Consider the following 17,501-nt stretch of genomic DNA (forward strand, 5'->3'; position numbering starts at 1 on the left):
CTCGCCACAGCTGTGTCCCTCTGTCACTTGTGGCTCTAGCTCTTCCGGCTTTCCCTGTCAGCAGTGACAGAGCAAATCGACACCAGGAAGATGGAAGCCCCTTCCCCACCCCCATTCCTTCCTTTCCTTTCTTCTTCCAGCTAGACGCGTGCCAAGACCACAGGCTTAGGGCCAAATCTAGGCTCTTTGACAAGCGGTTGAACTTCGCCAGGTCTCAGCCTGTTCATTTGCCGCACGTGCACACCGCTGCTTTCCCTCCTGAATACTGGCGAGGTTTCCAGCAGGCAGGCAGCTGGGAGCACGCGTGTCACAGTCTGTGAGCAGGTGTCTAGAGCACGTTGTGGACGTACGCAAACACTACTCACTGTCACCTGTGTCCTCTTCCCCTCCTCCTAGTGGAAAGGATGGGACCAGGTGGAGAAAAACAGTCTTATCTCACAGAGCTCGATTTTGGCTTTAAAAATGTGGACTTGTGATTATTCTCTTAAATATCTTGATGCAGATGGACGATAAACTGCTTGAGCATGGGGATTGGCGTTTTGCTTGGGACCTAGTAATTGTGGGAAAATATTTCTTAAGTGATCAAAAAATTCCGCTTCTCCAGTCCTGCCTGCTTGCTACTGACTTTCTTGGAACTTGGTAAGAATTTGTTCTTTTGGAAAATGAAATCTCCTAGAAGATAGTAACTTAATTTCCTCTTTATCCACAGGACCTTAAATGGGGCCGCTGCTAGTGGTTATCTGAATGAATACAATAAAACTTGTACTTTCTTTTTATCTCCTGTGGTCATTGCCCCTTTATTTTTGTCAGAGGATTGGACTCATTGGACCATCAGGGATTGGGTTACGAATTTTATTTTTGCTTGAATAGAATACCATACAAACCTCCCACGTTTACATTTGTTTAATTAACCGTCATTTTGTTTTCATTTTCTCATCAGAAAAGAAAGACGTGACTCAAAGCCTGGAGAGCTATACGTCCAAGTGTCCTGGGACGATGGAGCTCATCACGCTCCCCGATGGCCTGACCCTGCCGCCGGTGCCCTTCACCAAGCTTCCCATCGTCAGGTGAGCAGGCCCCTCGGGAGTGCGCTCTCTGCTCTGCTCACGAACACAGATCTTTACAAGAGTGTCCGTTTGTTGTTGGCCACGTCTCTGGTCCATTATCAGGTCAGGTCTCCTCACAGTCTGGACAGGAGTATGCACGTCACCCTCCGAGCTCCGTGTGTCCTCGTCCTGGGATTTCGGACGCTGTCGGACCCGGAGGGCTGCTTATGCACGTCTGTTCTCAATAGTAAATGGTTTTTGGTTTTCGTCCGAGATTGGCTTTCATGCACAGGTAGTGTGATTTTTGTGCTGTTCTCCCAAATTTATGCCACTTGAAAATGTGAAGAATTCGGGAGAATGTGATATCCTTGCTCCACAATTCTTCAGTCTCCATCATCACTGCTTTTCTTGTCAAAGCAAGGTCTTTTTTTCTCTGAACGTGCACCGGGGGTACTTCTGGAACGTGCTATGTGCTGTCTTCTCTAAACTTGTCTGTGCCGTGTTGTGTGTCAGGCTGGTGCGTCAGCGTTTCTTTACGGCGCAGGAAGGAAGGACAGGAGTTTATTGATAGGTCTCATTTGTGCTGAGCACTAGCGAATGGCCTTTGTGTCAAACTGGAAAAAAAATGTAAGATTTTGTCCAATAGTCTCGCATTCCAAGCCTGTTTTTGCAGTTAACGGTGTGGCTTCAGTCGAGCTGTTTCTCCTCCCTGAGTCTCAGGTTCCTCGTCTCCAGCTGGGGTTGATGAACCGTGTGATGATGTATTTATGGATCAAACGGAACGTGCGGGAAGGTGCTTGGTCAGCAGGCGCGCTGCCTGCAGGTACTAGTTCGTGCAGAAGTTTCGGGGAGCGTTTCCTCTCTTCAGAGGTCACTTTGCGATTCCCTGTCAGCGGTGCAGTGAGTTTGTTTCTGTGTTAAATGGGATCAACTGGATTAAGTTCCATCACGCTCTCAAGGAATGCTGAAATAAATGTCACTTCCCTTTACTTTTTAAATGTGTGTGCTCCAGAGCCAGAGTCTCAGAGCCGGGCCGTGGCAAAGTGGCGGTTATGTGGACTCAAACACCTTTTTTGCCCCCGTATTAGCAGTCATTGTCTCACTTCTCAGGAAATTGAACCTGGCACAAGGCTGGTGAACTCTGGTGTGGCCTGGCATCTTCCAGTGTGAATTTACCCTCCTGGCTATAGACACAACGGAGGGTTTCCTGAGGAGGACAGGTCGCTGTCAGAAAATGGGTGTTTTCCTTGGTCTCTCTGTGCCAAAGCGTTTATCATCTGGAAAGTAAAGAATTGGTCAGTGTTCTTCATTTCGCAGGATTTCAGTGCCGCGGCAGTTACTCATTGCCCAGATGGGGAGGTAGTTACGTTCCCTCTCCTACCGTTGGGATGATGCTTGCGAGTGGGCTCATGGTCCTAAGATGACACCGTCCATGCTGTGTGACATGGAGGCTTCGTGCAGTGTTGGGGCGCACAGAGGAAGGGTTGCTGGCCCAGTGTGGGCACTAACCCAGTGCCGGCCCTGGAGGACATTCACCAGCAGTTACCTGGCTGTACCAGTCAGGGAGGGTCTTCCAGGTACAGAGAGCAGCTCGTCTCCGGGTTGGTTAGCTCTCGGTAGTCCGCAGTGCAAACTTCAGACTTGAGGTCCGAGGAGGCTGCAGTAAACCCAGCCCTCCATGGACGGGGCAGTGTGGTCCCAGCATGCAGCACTACCGTGGACTGCATGCTGTGGGGGTTGAAGCTCGAACCCCCAGTGGGATGGCCTTTGGAGGGGGAGCCTGTGGGAGAGAATTAGGTTCAGATGGCCATGAGGGTGGGGCCCCGTGAATGGATGAGTGCCCTTGTGAGGAGACCAAGAGGCCAGAGCTCTCCCCTCCTGTATATGGAGACGCAGTGAGATGGGGGCCGTCTGTGAGCCAGGAGGAGGGCCTGCTCTCAGACGTCCAGCCTCCAGAACTGGCAGAAATCAATGTCTGTCTGTAAGCCGCCCCGTCTGTGGTCTTCTGTTCCAGCAACCAACATAGAATATCACACCCCAAATAATCATGTAAACACACTACCAGTCATGGATTATTAAAGAAGAAATTGGAGTCATTTAGATGCCATTGACAGTAAACCAAGGGATCTTTCATTTGGGTTGGGGAGGGCGGGATTAGCTGATCGTTTTATTTTTATTTTTATTTTTGTTTTTGATGAACCAACATTGAGGTCCTTCACCTGGCAGAGAGCTCTAGAGTTAATGAGGATATTTTAATTGATAAGGCTTGAAAGCCTCCAGTCAGAATGAGCTTTGAGTTGCTTTGAGTGGCTTTAGTGCTTTCAAAATGCAAACTTTTAAGGTAATTACACTGTTTGAGGAAGGATTATAGGTATTTATTCAAAAAGGGTCTTAGAGGCCATGATACTTGGGGCAATTTTCCTTGGTTTATGAAACAGCCTCCAGGTACCAGTTAAGAGGTGCCGCCTAGGGCTATGTCAGTCGTGCCCGGACTGGCTGCAAACATGGGGCGCCTGTGGCCGGTTGTTGTCGTCTTAACCCATCTGTGCAGTGCTATCCAGTGGGTTCTTAGGTATGTTTCCGCTGTAAAGAAGGTCGATGTATTAAAAGCCAAGGGGAGGCCAGCTGCTCTTTCCTGTGTCCCTTCTCTCCCGGTTTGTTTTATGTCACTTTCCTAATTAGTGTCCCGCGGTTGCTGTGCGCAGCCCCAATTAACCAACAGTTGCTGAGACGTCAGATTGTAAAATGTCAACAGTTTCCACATGGAATCCCTAAAAATAACCCTTGTCTTGGACACGTCCCGGGAATTCTGCTTTCCTGTCGGCAGCTTCATAGTCCAAATGCACTATTATTAGTTCTGCAGCGATTCGAGCTGCATGAATTCTGTTTTCTTCGGGCAGGTGCCTCGAGCGGCTGTTCTTCGGCCGGGTACATTTCATGGCCGGACGTTGGTGCTCAGTTTTGTGCTGTGAATGAAAGCCGTGACCGCCCCGGCGTTTCTTGTCTGGCTGACCACGCCCTCTGAACCCTTTGCATATCCACGCGATCTGGAATTTCGCGCTTATGTAGATGGTTCCTATGGAATCACAGATGACCTCTCAGTTTTGAGTGGTGACTTTGTCGTGGCGTAGAAAGCTGTTTGTGTTGCAAGAAAATGGAGTTGTGTTACAGACGGGTAACTGCTAAGGCTCAAAGAGACGGTGCTTGGTCGGAAGGTCAGCAGTGGCTCTTGCAGGGTTGGGACCAAAACGTAGTTTCTTCACCCCAGTCCAGTGTTGTCATCTTTACCCAGGGACTTGACTCTATGCTTATAAACAAACAAGTGCTGTTTTCAGGAGGGGACGAGAAGGGTGTTTGCTCACCTGCTATGTGTCAGGTGCTGTGATGGGGGCCTCCATAGTTAGCTCACTCAGTCCTCCAAGCACCCTGCTGAGGTTTGAAGATACCCACCTCACGCTACCCCCTTCTCTGCCTGAGTTTGGAACCTATAGACAGGAACGTCTGTCTCGGGCAGATGGAAGAGACAGTGAGTGGCACGGCTCAGGTCTGGCTGGCTGAGGTTACCCCAGTCTCTGGCAGAGCCGGGCGACCGCATGCTCTGTCGTGGGGCCAGGCTCCGTTTTGTCCATGTGGAGAGCAGGATGGCGAGCGGGCGCCAGGAGAAGGGCCCGCACGCTGCCCACCCTGGCCGAGTGAGGCACGCTGAGGACACACCACACGGGATTGTGGAGCCAGCGAAAGGAGATGTCTGAGTTTTGCAAAATATTAATCAGATCACACTGTTATCACAATAATGATGCCATTATTCTTCCTGTTTTATAAGTGAAAAGCCTGAGGCCCGGGGAGATGAAGTAAGTGCCCGGTTGTCCTGCTGCCAGGCCTGTGCACCAGCTAAGGAGGCCTTGGCACCAGACTGAGGGCTAAGTGCAGGTGTCCCCCTGTGGTTGGATGTGCGTGGACGGATACGAACCAGGGCGTGACATCCGGCCAGCTCACTGTGCGCACCGTGACCCGAGGGCAGGGCCCCAGGCATTTCCCTGAATGTTCAGGAAGGGCCTTGATTTGCCACTGTTGGTGATGAACTGCTTAGCCTTGAGTACCTAGTTTTGAAGGATTTGGAAGCTGAGTTTGAACTTCAGCTCTTGGGAGTACATTCATCCCACGGTTACTGAGCGCTACGCGTTAAAGAATTGCACTTGGCACTAGACTAGGGACACATCAGGCCCTGGGTGCCTTGTGCTCGGAACGCTCACAGCTGAGCTGAAGCAGATAACAAATGAAGTGATTCTGATCCTGTAAGAGAAAAACATCCTGCAGGAACGCATACGAAGACAAGGGAGTCAGCAAGTGTGCAAGATGCGTTTAAAGGACTGTGGCTTGTAAGCACGCTCTGCTGCCTCGATTATCGTGGGAACTGGACGAGAACGTGTGTGACCCTGACTCTCCAGGGCCCGATGTGTTTGCCAAGGGCCGGGGGAGGCTGGGCCTCGCAGGATCACACAGGCGGCAGATCCCTCCCAGCTGGGAGGGCTGTGATTGGGGACATTCTGTACGGGGCTCTTTATTAGGTTACCCTGGGCGGGGACAGGAAACATCAGCCCTGAACATGTCAGGAAAATCAACCTTCACTACAAAAAGGGTTTCTGTCTCCCACAAAGTAAGAGGGAAGCCGGCAGGTGTCCAGGGCAGCTGACCCCCTGAGGTCACTCGTGATCCAGGCCACCTCCATCTTCTGCTCCTCACCATCTGGCCTCCAGGATGGCCGCGTGGTGAGAGCGCTGGGGGCTGGCACACAGCTTTGCTGTGCGTGGTCTCAGACGGACATGCATTGCTTCTCCCCACCGCCTGGCCTTCCCTGCCTGCGCGGAGGCTGATGGCAGGGAGAGGAGCAGCACAGTGAGTGCTGTTGCCTTGCCTCCTTGGCCTCCTCAGCCTGCCCCCTTGTCCTCTCGTCTCAGGCCTCGGACCATTCTAGATCCTAAGCCCATCTTGCCTAGCAGGTCCCAAGGGAGGTCACAGGTGCTGTGGTTTAGGAGCTGGTCTCCCGCCGCCACCAGTTCCTAGCCCCGGGAGTTGGGCAGGTGGGCAGTATGCGAAGTCTGCCAGTTCCCTCCTTGATCCCGTGGGGAGTGGTCGTGGTCCCCAGGCTAGGAAGGTGCTGTGATGTTTAGTTGCGGCAATACACAGGAAGTGCCCGAATGTGCACAGGCTCCATAGATTAGGACGTCTTCAGTAAATGCACGCTGACCGGTGTGAGCGTGAGGATCGATGAGCAAGGCAGGGGGGTGGGGGGAGGCAGCATTCGTAAGATGCAGGCTGTACTCATGGAGACGCATCCACTCAGTCAGGGAACCTGACGGAGCAGGTCACCTTCGCGTGAGATACCTGGGGTCTCGGAGATGCAGCTCGGGGTGTACTTGTGTTTCTGGGGCGTGCCGGCAGGGAGGAGGGAGGCGGAGAGAGATGGACCCCGTGCAGGCAGCAGGTCTGCACTGTAGTGTGTGCGTGGGGCCTCATCTGCATTTGGGAGACGAGGGGCCTGAGGTCAGGGAGGGCTCTGCACTGCCGGGTCCAGGACCGCCCGGCGCCATTGCGTGCAGCATCCTCCCGCTCTGTTCTGCGATTTGGGATGCTTTTCCTTCCCTCAGTTTATCCGCTGTTTGATTGGTAGTTTTTCTAACACATTTCTGCTGCAGCCAAGCTAACAAGGCAGTTGACGTATTTTTGTTCCATTTCAAACAACAGGCGTGTGAATCTGTTGAACCTTCCCGCCAGCCTCCGGCCACAGAAGATGAAAAGCTTGCTGGGTCAGAACGCGTCCACCAAGAGCCCCTTCATCTACTCGCCGATTATCGCCCACAGCCGTGGGGAGGAACGGAGCAAGAAAATCGGTAGGGCCGTCTGTCCACACGGGCTGTCCACACGGGCTGTCCAGCCTCAGCTGCCCGCTGATGCTCGGGCTTGTCTAGATCTCAGCCCAGCGCCGTCTGCACGGACGTGTCGGCGTGCATATCAGTTACTCAGGTTGCTGCCTCTGTCCGGCAGTGGCCGTGGATCTGATTTTTAGACATCTCCTTCATAAAAGGTGACGTGTGTGTGGAAGTTGTAGAAGCCAGAGACGTCTGTGATCTGAGACGTAGGCAAACTACAGAAGGGTGGTTAATGGAGGTCAGTGATTTTCCAAGGCTTGATGTGACTCCCGAGTTGTCCAAGATGAAAGGTTGACGTCCGCTTAGGATGAGTGGGGGGGTAAGGACATTACGTTGTTTTCTCCTTTGGATCCCGGCAGCCCTCGTTTTTATCAGGCGCCCAGGGTACCCAGTTTTGAGATGCCTGCTGACTCAGCCAGGAAAGATGAGGTTCTGTTGTGGGGAGACTGGGAATCTGTGCATTTCTCTGTGCTAACCCCCCCCCCCAACGTCCCAGGACTGGGCCACGCATTTCCTCCCTCACAGCCGCCCCCCGGGCTCGTGTGTGCCACCACCGCTGTCCCTCCCTGCTGTCCCTTGCTGACGCCTGGCTGTGCAGCGGCCTTACTCTTCGCCAGCTACCTGCCTTGGGCCCTTCGCCAGACAGGAGCCTGCATGTCACAGTGTCACAGCAGAGGGACTGAGGGGCCACGTCAGATTGATAAGGGCTGAGTCCCTCCTAGGAGTTTCAGAGAAGATTTGCTTTGGAAACTCAGTGCTTTCTTCTTATTCTGTTTTCTTGATTTCTACTCTTAATTTCTGTACCCCAAGTGTAGGAACAAAGCACCCTGACCTCACGTAGGTGTCCTGTTGCACTTACGCTGCCGCCCACACCCTGGAGCTCCGACCTCGGGCTCTGCCTTGGGGACCATCCACCCCAGGCCCGTCTTTTCATTCTCACCTCCTGCCTTTCTCTCCTTTGCTCCTCAGACTCAGCTGCATGCTGCTTTCTGTGCTTTAACTGTAACATTCTTTCTGCCTGCTGTGTCCTCTGCCTGGGGCTCCTCCCTCTGCCTCAGTGGCTCACTTATCCGTCCCCTCCTCAGAGAGGTCTCCCCTGATCCCTGCACCTAACAGGCCGCTCCTCCCATCTCCCTGGACCTTTGCTGCTGGGTTTCTCTGCAGAGGCTACTTTGTACGAATACTCTGTATCTGTTGCAGAGGCTTAACCGTTACCAGTGGTTCTCACAACCTCATGACGCTGCAGGCGTTCCATTCCCAGTTTACAGATGAGAAAATTAAGGATGAGCGAATCTGAGTTACCTGCCCTCGGATGGAGAGCTAGTACGTGGCAGGCCTCAGGCTCCAGCCCGGGTTCAATGACTCCAGGCCCAGGGCTTTTTCCTTTACAATGTGGTTCCTTATGACAGCGAGGAGCCCCTGCTCGCCTGCGTGGAGGATAGATTCAGGGCGCGACCCAAGAGTCTTTCTGCGGTGCGATAGAAGCTTCAGCCAAAATGCACATTATTTGTTGAACACCCGTGGGTAAGGAAATGTAATTTATATTCTGTGGCTTCCAATATCTTTCTGGCAGAGCACTCATCACCCAGGAGCTGCCTGGAGGTTTGAGAATCTCGTAGCTTTAACCCGAAACTCCAATCTCCATAAATGAGTCTCTGTGTATAATTGGAGGTATCATCACAGCAGAGGGCAGAGGGTATAAGAGAAGCCCTGAGGGCAGTTTTTGATACCGTTTTCCACTCTTACTTGGAAGAATGTGCCAGTCGTTCTGCCTGCGTGTTGCTGGTGTTGTCGTCGTCCAGGTTAAACTGTGCAAAGGTGACACAGCACACGTCCTGAGCGTGAGCACGTGGGGTGAGGGCTCCATGTAACTATGGTGGGACTGTGGTGTGGCCAGTCTCAGTGCTGAGGTCCCAGCTGCCCCGACACAGGCTGGAGTTGTCAGACTCCTTGGGCTATAGCAGCTGTCACTTCCCACCGTGCCACCTGGGACAAGTGGTTGTGCCTCCCTGGGCAGCAGCCGTGCTGGCTGGCGAGTGGGGATAGGAGAAGCGAACTTGGAGGCTTCGTCTGGGGGGCAGGTGAGAGAATGTTCCTGAAGAACCTGGTGTCCGTTTGGTAAACGCCAAGCAGCAGCTGCACGTGCTCGGCTGGCGGCTGGGGCTGCGGCGGGAAATCAGGATGCTTCCTGCCAGAGAGGTCCGTGCGCGCGGTGGGAAGAGACCCGCTGGTCACCATGAGCAATGAGCGATGCTGTCAGCCCAGGGTGACCAGACGCCGGGTGCGGAGCAGCAGGAAGTGGCAGGGCCTGCCACGGACGGGTATGTGACGGCCACCAGTGGCTGTGCCTCCCCTGCCTCTGGGACGGAACGTCGAGGAACGGCCTCCGTCCTGTGCCTTGACTCACTCAGGGTTGGAAGGCAGTTATCTCCTCCTTTCCCACAGAAACAGCGACCCATGTAATCAGTGATTTATCTCGGTAGACCAGGACCATCTAAGGCTAAATGATTCCTTTCAGGACTCCAGGCAATGGTTTTTGTAAATGATGGTTTTTTTGACCGTGACAGAGAAAACACACAATTCCTCAGTCACCCGGCATAGGCATGTGTTAAAACGAGTGACAGTTTCATCGTCTGTGGGGTGCTCACCACGCCGGCGGTGGCGGCTCACTAATGCCGCCGAGGGTGGGTGTGAGCACACGCAGGCGGGTGACCTCTGTGAGCCTCCGTGAGGTTCTCACAGCTGAGGGGGCGGGGAAGGAGAGGGGAGGGGGAGGGAGGGAGACACCTGCGTTTCTGGAGCCAGGAGGGGTGGAACAGCCGTGAGAAAACCGTGGGACAGGAGGACCCTGTCTGTGTCTGAGGGAGCCTGCTGCCAAGGGTTTGCGAAAACCGTGTCTTGTTGAAAGTGAGGGACTCTAGTCAGTACCTTAGTATCCACCCTAGAAGAAGCCTGTTAACCACCCACGAGTGTCCGTTCTACACACCTCTTTGAGCTCAGACACCTGGGCTGGAAGCCCGTGCCCAGGCTCTGTGATGCCTGGGTGTCGCTTACCGTGTTCGGACCTTGAGTACCTGCCTGGTGACAGTGGAGGTGATAATACCCAGCTCTGAGGCAGTGAGATAAGACAGCCTGCTTGAAAGGGCCTCACCACCCAGCTCGTGCCCCACACGTGCTCATTGAGTCTGAGGCCTTGTTTTGCCTCATGGAGTATCTTAAAGGGAAGAAGCGGCCACGGAAATGCGATGGGTGCTGTGTTAGTTGTCTTTTGCTTTGCATCAAGTCACCACAAACTTAGTGGCTTAAAACAAGGCAAATTAATTCTCTTGCTGTTTCCGTGGTCAGGAGTCCAGCACATGTTAGTTGAGTCCTTTGCTCAAGGCTCACAGGCTGAAATCCACGTGTCAGCTGGGGCTGTGTCCCCGGCTGGAGGCTGGACTGGGGAGATCTGTTTCCAGGCTCCCTCTGCTGGCTGGTCATTCATTTCCCTGCAATTGTGTGACTGACACCCCTGTTCTCTTGCTAGCTGTCAGCCAGGACCGCTCTCAGCCCCTAGAGGTCATTCTTGCGTCCCTGCCACATGGCCTCCTCCATCCGTCCTCCTGCTTTGAATCTTTTCCTTCAGGAAGCGTATGGTCCCTTTTAAGGGCTCACCTGATTAGACCAGGCCCACCCTTTGATTAAATCAGTCTACTGATTGGAGACGTTCATCACATCACATCTCCCTTCGCCTTTGTTGTATAACAGAACCTCATCCTCATATTCACACTCAGGGGAGAGGATCACAGGGGTGGGCATCTGGGGGTCATCTCAGAATTCTGCCTCCTGTGGGTGTTGAACTGCAGCTGACTTGGGAGTGGTCAGGGAGGAAAGCCACCAACTTCTCTCGGGAGGGGAGCGGGGCATCGAGCTATATGTCACTTAAATTGACCGCAGTGCCAGATTCCTAAGTGCCAGCCTCCAGGACGTGACTCACGGCCCTGCACTGAGAACGGTACTTCTGGGTTGATTTGGGGTTTGTGAAGCCGCATTGGCCTGCGGGCCTGAAGCAGCCTGCGGACCTGAAGCAGCCTGCGGAAGAGGCCGAGAAACGTCAGTCACAGAGCGTCCAAGTGGCAGTGATGACTCGCTGTGTTTCAGAGAAAGCGAGCGGGAAAACCAGCTCTGAATTGTGTGTCCCAGGATGACATTAATGCCCACTGCTTCCCTGGAAAAACAAATCGCCAGGGGCGTAATCAGACACCGTGTGAGACATGCAAAATACCAACTAACACAGGGATACCCGTCTGTGTGTATTTCTAGATTTCCAATGGGTCCAGGGGGACGTGTGTGAAGTTCAGCTGATGGTTTATAACCCGATGCCGTTTGAACTGCGAGTTGAAAACATGGTAAGTATCACCAGTCATGTGACCCTTTGGGGCCAAACACAGCTTACCATTAAAGTATGTTTTTTCCTTAGTGCTTGAGGCATACGTCTTGTGCTGTATGTCTGCTTTTGTATTTGTTTTGCCAAAGATTCTAAGCTTTTTGTGAGTGAAGAGCACGTCTTGCCATTCCTGTGTGCTTAGTTCTTGGCCCTCGATAGGTGTTTGAATCAGTGAACAAAGACACACACCGAGCTTAGCTGACTGCTTATAGGATCTGAAATCATCACGCTGAACTTCGCGGGTGATTGACATGGTTTACTTTGTTGCAACAAGAGGATAAGGTGCTCAAGGCCCAAAGGAGGGAGGAGAGGGCTCTGCAGAGCGTGAGGGCAGCCGACTGCGCAGTCAGGGGCTCATCTTGGGTTCGAATCCCAACGCTCTGGTTCTGTTTGTGCAGTGCGTTAAGGGTCGCCCTGTAGAGGTGTCCATGGGAACTGCTCACCTGATCCGGTGGGAAGGGGCTTGGTCCTGGCTCTGCAAGCTAATTCTAACGTTCGCAGAGCAAAGCTGCCCCTGGGGGTCCCATCCCCCGAGTCCTCTCTGTGCCTGTGAACGCACAGTCCTGCGTTGTAACTTCAGTGACACACAGAGGAGGCATTTTCCTTTAGAGCTTTACGACTCACGTTCAGGGTCAGAGGTGGGCCCTGCATGCAGGTATCTTGCTGAGTGCCTGTGCCACATGTCAGGCCGCAGGTGAGACACCAGGGGACCTGGTCCCTGCCATGACTGTGGTCAGTGCTGTGGGGTGGGGATGCACAGGCACCCAGGTGCAGTCAGCGAGATGACGGACGGCTCTGCTGAGGATACAAGGGTGACTCAGTTTGCCGGGCAGACGGGGAGTTATTATGGTGACGCTTAGGCCTCCATCATGCGGCATAGCATTCCAACGTCTGTTTGAGTTTTGGAAACTCCACTGTACATTAAGCTGACAGTCCTGGTAGCTCAGAGAACGGTCCTTGGAGGGCAAGGGTTTGCCTCGTCCTCCAGGGGGAGCTTTGGCTGGGCCCTGGATCGGGCCTTTCCGTGACTTTCTGCCTCGGCCTAAACAGGGAATGACGGCTGTTTAGAGACTTCCCCAAAGTGGTTGGAAGTGTCATATGCCTGCTGCCCTTCCCTACATGTTTCTTGTCTTAAAAAATGGCTTTCATCTTTATTGGGTTGAAACATGAAATAATATGTGCTTTTTGTCAAAAATTAGGAAGAACAAAGGATAAAATAAAAATGATGACTAGGAGGGACAGCCGGCTGGCTCAGTTGGTTAGAGCGCGAGCTCTGAACAACAGGGTTGCCGGTTCCCACGTGGGCCACTGTGAGCTGCACCCTCCACAACTAGACTGAAGACAATGAGCTGCCAGAAGGGCGGCCGATGGCTCAGTTGGTTAGAGCACGAGCTCTCAACAACAAGGCTGCAGGTTCAATTCCCTCATGGGATGGTGAGCTGCGCCCCTTGCAACTATAGATTGAAAACAAAGACTTGATTTGGAGCTGATGGGCCCTGGAAAAACACACTGTTCCCCAATTTTCCCCAATAAAATATAAAAAAAATTACCACTAGGAGATAGCCCACAAATCACGGTCAGGATTTTAAAAATTAAGTTATGAACTATTTCAAACATATAACATGTTCCAAGAATAACAAACACTCATATATCCACCATCCACATTTAGAAAATGTTAACAGTTGGCCATGTTTGCTTTAGCTATTTTAAAAACAAATTAAATGCCTATATATTTTGCCTAGAGACAATAGCCATTTAATTGCTTTCTGTTTCCACTCCTGCCGACTATGTGTGGCCTACACATAGTTACGACATTTCATGCTTTTGCTCAATGGGGACAGGTGTGCTCGTTGCTGCTGCGGTGTCTTTGCTTCTGGTGCTTTCTGCAGACAGTTAGGAAGAGTGTGCATGGATAGCCACATACCCACAGGGGCCTGTACTTCCTTAGGAGCCAGTGCCTACATCTGTGTGCGTACGTGTAGACACAGGCCCTGTGCACAGTACAAAGACAGATTTATAAATCCTGACTTCATACTGTCACCTCCAATTCTAATCCGTCTCCACAGGGTTCTTTCTTGCCTTCCTCCGTTCCATAGCTGGGTCCTTTCTTCCAGTGTGAGAACTTGGGCTTACAGCATCGACGCGTTCTCATCTGCTCAGTCCTGTAATTACATCTGAAACAGCTTGTTCAAAGCACTACAGCAAACAAATGCACTAGAAGGAGTCCGCAGTTACTTGGGTCTTCTTAATTTACCTCAGCCATGTTCTGCAGATTTCAGTGGGGGGAAATCTTATTTATTGTTCATTAGGTTTACTCCAAGCTGGTTGACTTTTTTTTTAACCTCTTGTTAATGGTAGTTTTTACATTTTATTTTCTAATTGTTTATTGCTAGATTACAGAAATACCTTTGCTTTTTTTTTTATGCTGACTTTGTCACTTTGCTAAATGCATTTGTTCAAGTTTCATTGTAGATTCCATGGGGTTTTCTATGCTCACAGTTTTGGTGGTTTTTTTAAAATAATTGTGTGCCTTTTACTTCCTTTTCTTGCCTTATTGCACTGGGTAGCACCTCTGTTACCGTGTTGGGAAGTCCTGAGTGCTGACGTTTTCGGTCTCGAGGCCAGGGGGTCTGTCTCGTTCACTGTGAAGTCTGGTGCCCGGTACATATTGAAATGGACTGAGGACTCACAGATACACTGGAGAGATGTTAGTAGATGATACAGTTCCACATTTCATGGTTTTTCTTTTGTTTACATTCCCATTTGGTAAAACGCAAAACAAAACAAACATCAGAAATGCAGCAGTCGGGGCTAAAACCAGGATGGACTGCTTCAGGCACCCACAGTGCTTTCCAGGGAAGTTGTCTCGTGTTCAGCACGCTTTCAGCCTGTCTCCACAGTGCTCGGTGGGTTTGTATAAAAGCCGTTTCCTGCTGGCGGTCCTGCTGGCGGTCGTGCAGCTCTCCTGTTGCTGGCTGTTCCACGGCTAATTGGGGACTGACCGTGAACTTGGGGTCTGTGCTTACTCGCGTCACTGTGCCTTGCTCTAGGGGCTCCTCGTGAGCGGCGTGGAGTTCGAGTCCCTCCCTGCGGCTCTGTCCCTTCCGGCTGAATCTGGTCTGTACCCGGTGACGCTCGTTGGGGTCCCCCAGACGACTGGCATGATCACCGTGAACGGTAAGGGCCATTTCTCTCTGACTCAGGTCCGGTAGGACGGCTGCGCTCTCAGCCTGCCTCACTGAGGCCTGTCACTGGTCAGCTGGTCTTCCAGTCCTAACCACTGGGAATTGTTTAATTTTGTTACTCGGTGAATGATGTTTATAACAATCCGCTCAAAATTTCAAAAGACAGTTTAAAGCTTTGCTTGAATAATTTCAAGTGCTTACCCTGGAAAATGTGCGAAGCTTCAACTATAGCACTGCCCACGTGCAGCAGGTGGGCCGTATCACGTAGCAGGGACAATAACAATAATTGGCCCTCGAACTTTCATCTCTCAACAGAAGATTTTGAATCATTTCTTAATACTTAATTCACATTATATCCTGGAAAGGAGTACTGGCTCTCATTCTCACTTTAGAGCTGGATGAATTCGGAAAGCAACTTGGTAAAGGCATGAGGCAGAATAAGTGGCACAGAGATTTCTAGTTTACAAAGACTCCGTGCACATTCCGTTTGGACGCAGGCAGCCTTGTGCAGTGGGAATGCAGGTGCTGTTATCAGCTCCGCTTCCTGTAGGAGGAGACTGAGGCCCTGCAGGGTCGAGTGCGGGAGTGTGGGTGGAACCAGCAGGTGACGGGCCGAATTCAGCTCAGGTCTTTGGAGAGGGACCCCGCTTGCGCCCTTTTCATGCCTCAGGTGTGGGCCCGAGACCCGTGGTGGCTCCCAGCAGTGTGACGATGCTCCCCTTGCTCCCCAGGTTACCACACCACGGTCTTTGGCGTCTTTAGTGACTGTTTGCTGGACAACCTCCCGGGAGTAAAGACCGGCGGCTCCACGGTCGAAGTCATCCCCGCTCTGCCCAGATTGCAGATCGGCACGTCTCTGCCCAGGTAGGTGCACACACAGCAGGTGTCGCCTTTCTGATCAGAAATGGCACTTCAGAGCATTTTTGAGTACACTTCTTCTTATGGCCTCGAGGGTCTGAGTTAGTCTGTGATTTGTGTGACCAGAGTATGGTGACGGCTTTCTCACAGGTAACCAGTAGGCGTTATGCTTTGCCTACAGAGAATTGGAACAGAGTGTAAGTGTTTCTTACCAAGATCAGAGCAAAGCGTGAAATTAGCCTTTGGAATTATAACTTTTGTGAAAAACCGTGAAGGTTTTAGGGAACTTAGGAAAAATTCTTTACCGGTATCTTTTTAAAAATAGTCTGTTTTGTAGCACAGAGCAGAAAGGGACATAAGTCTCAGGCGTCCCAGAGGCAATTACTATTGATGCTCAGTGGGAGTTCCTTCCCTTCTAGGGTTTATTCATCCTTTAAAAATATATATGTTTTACTAGTTGAGATTATGCTGTGTTACGTGTAGTGTCACAGATTCCTTTTTACTTAACCATATAACACAAGCTGAAGAATTATTATTTTAATGGCTTCAAAAAAGTACATCATAAGGTATCTTAAAATTGCAGCGCCATTCATGTCCTTGCTGTTGAAATGTGGGGTCATCTCAATTTTTGCTCTTATGAATAATGCTTCATGTTGACCCTTTTGGCTGTTTTCATGAAATGTGTTTGGTATTTTCTGAAATGTGTTAAAAGCTCCCTCACCTATTTCATGAGCCCTTCTCAGTTGCCCGTCGCTGTGCTAGGCACTAAGGCTGTGAAAAGGAACCCACCAGCCCTAGTCCTTGCCCAGGAAGGTACAGTCACGTGGGGGAGATTGACAGGTGGTGGGACAATCCCAGTTCACTATTGTCAGGATCTGGGCTCAGGGCAGATTCCTTCTGGGAGGTGACATCAGTGTGGTGTGAGAGGGGGGTGGGGAGGAATCAGCCATGTGAAATGGGGAGGCGGGAGGATTTTCTAACAAAGGGAGCAGCCTGTGAGAAACCCTGGAGGGGGGAGGAAGTGTGTGATTGAGGAATAAGATGAAATGCAGAAAAAAATGAACTCAGAAGGATCAGAGAACTAACTATAAGAGCCAACAGTATAAACCTTTTAGAATGAAACAGGAGAACATTTCTGTGATCTTGGGTTAGGCAAAGAGTCCTTTGATAGGACATCAAAAGCAAGATCTTCTCTGAGAGTCTGGAAGTGGAAGCCCCTGGAGGGCATGACCAGCTCGGTGAGCCTGGTGCGCTTAAACGGCTCTGCCCCTGGACAGCAGAGCTGTGAGCGCAGCACTGTCGGGAACATGCTTTTCTGTCCTTTGGACCAAATGATGTGGCGACATGAAGGTCTCTGTGGGGCATGGAAACAGGGCCGGGTCTGCCCCGGTCCTTGGCACAGTGACCAGGAGCAGAGCTGGGAAGAGCTGGTCAGCAGCGCGGCAACGGGGCACATACCCTGTGCTGTGGCCAGAACCTGCTCAGTCCAGCTCGCAGCCCATTTCTAGTTCAGTGCAGTGTATGATGTTGGCTCACATACGTGTAGACTAATGTGGCTTCCTGTGGAAGGCCCTCAGGGTAAGGAGGAAGGTGAACCCTTCTGATCCCAGGAAAAATGTTGACGCTTTCCCTTCCAGAGACCACCCCCACTTTTTTCTTTTGTGGCCAAACTTCTCCCGAGCGCTGTGTAAGCATTTTAACGGCACCTGCCACACACGTCTCTCTCTCTAGCTGTCCAGCCTTTGTCCTCATGGGACCACCGGAAGCCTGTCCCCATGGCCACCACTGCCCTTGCGCGGGAGTCGGCAGGGGTGCCGCCCGTGGGTGTCGGCAGGGGTGCCGCCCGTGGGAGTCGGCAGGGGTGCCGCCCGTGGGTGTCGGCAGGGGTGCCGCCCGTGGGTTGCTGAGGGGAGGCTCAGGCTGCTTGGCGTCTGGATTCAGCCACAGTCAGGAAACCCACAGACGAGGGCTGTAGTGTGGGAGCCTCAGGGCAGTTCAGGTGAGCTTCGGGGCCCAGGTCGCAAGGGGCCTCCCCTGACCAGGGCTGCAGACCTGG

The 17,501-nt window shown here is 52.0% G+C and overlaps 1 protein-coding gene across 7 annotated transcripts in view; it reads left to right on the forward strand.

Annotated features, from left to right (window-relative positions):
* TRAPPC9 (trafficking protein particle complex subunit 9) overlaps positions 1 to 17,501 on the forward strand; it is a 320,362-nt gene that overhangs the window by 64,492 nt on the left and 238,369 nt on the right. For all 7 annotated transcript variants that reach the window (XM_088798934.1, XM_074316658.2, XM_088798935.1 and 4 more), the window contains 5 exons: positions 941 to 1,067; positions 6,792 to 6,937; positions 11,279 to 11,364; positions 14,453 to 14,579; positions 15,319 to 15,451. In XM_088798934.1, the coding sequence (XP_088655060.1) occupies positions 941 to 1,067; positions 6,792 to 6,937; positions 11,279 to 11,364; positions 14,453 to 14,579; positions 15,319 to 15,451 (619 nt within the window). The remainder of the gene's footprint in view (positions 1 to 940; positions 1,068 to 6,791; positions 6,938 to 11,278; positions 11,365 to 14,452; positions 14,580 to 15,318; positions 15,452 to 17,501) is intronic.

This window comes from Rhinolophus sinicus, chromosome 6 (genome assembly GCF_057876585.1).
Source record: "Rhinolophus sinicus isolate RSI-liver-muscle chromosome 6, RSI-T2T, whole genome shotgun sequence".
NCBI lineage: Eukaryota > Metazoa > Chordata > Mammalia > Chiroptera > Rhinolophidae > Rhinolophus > Rhinolophus sinicus.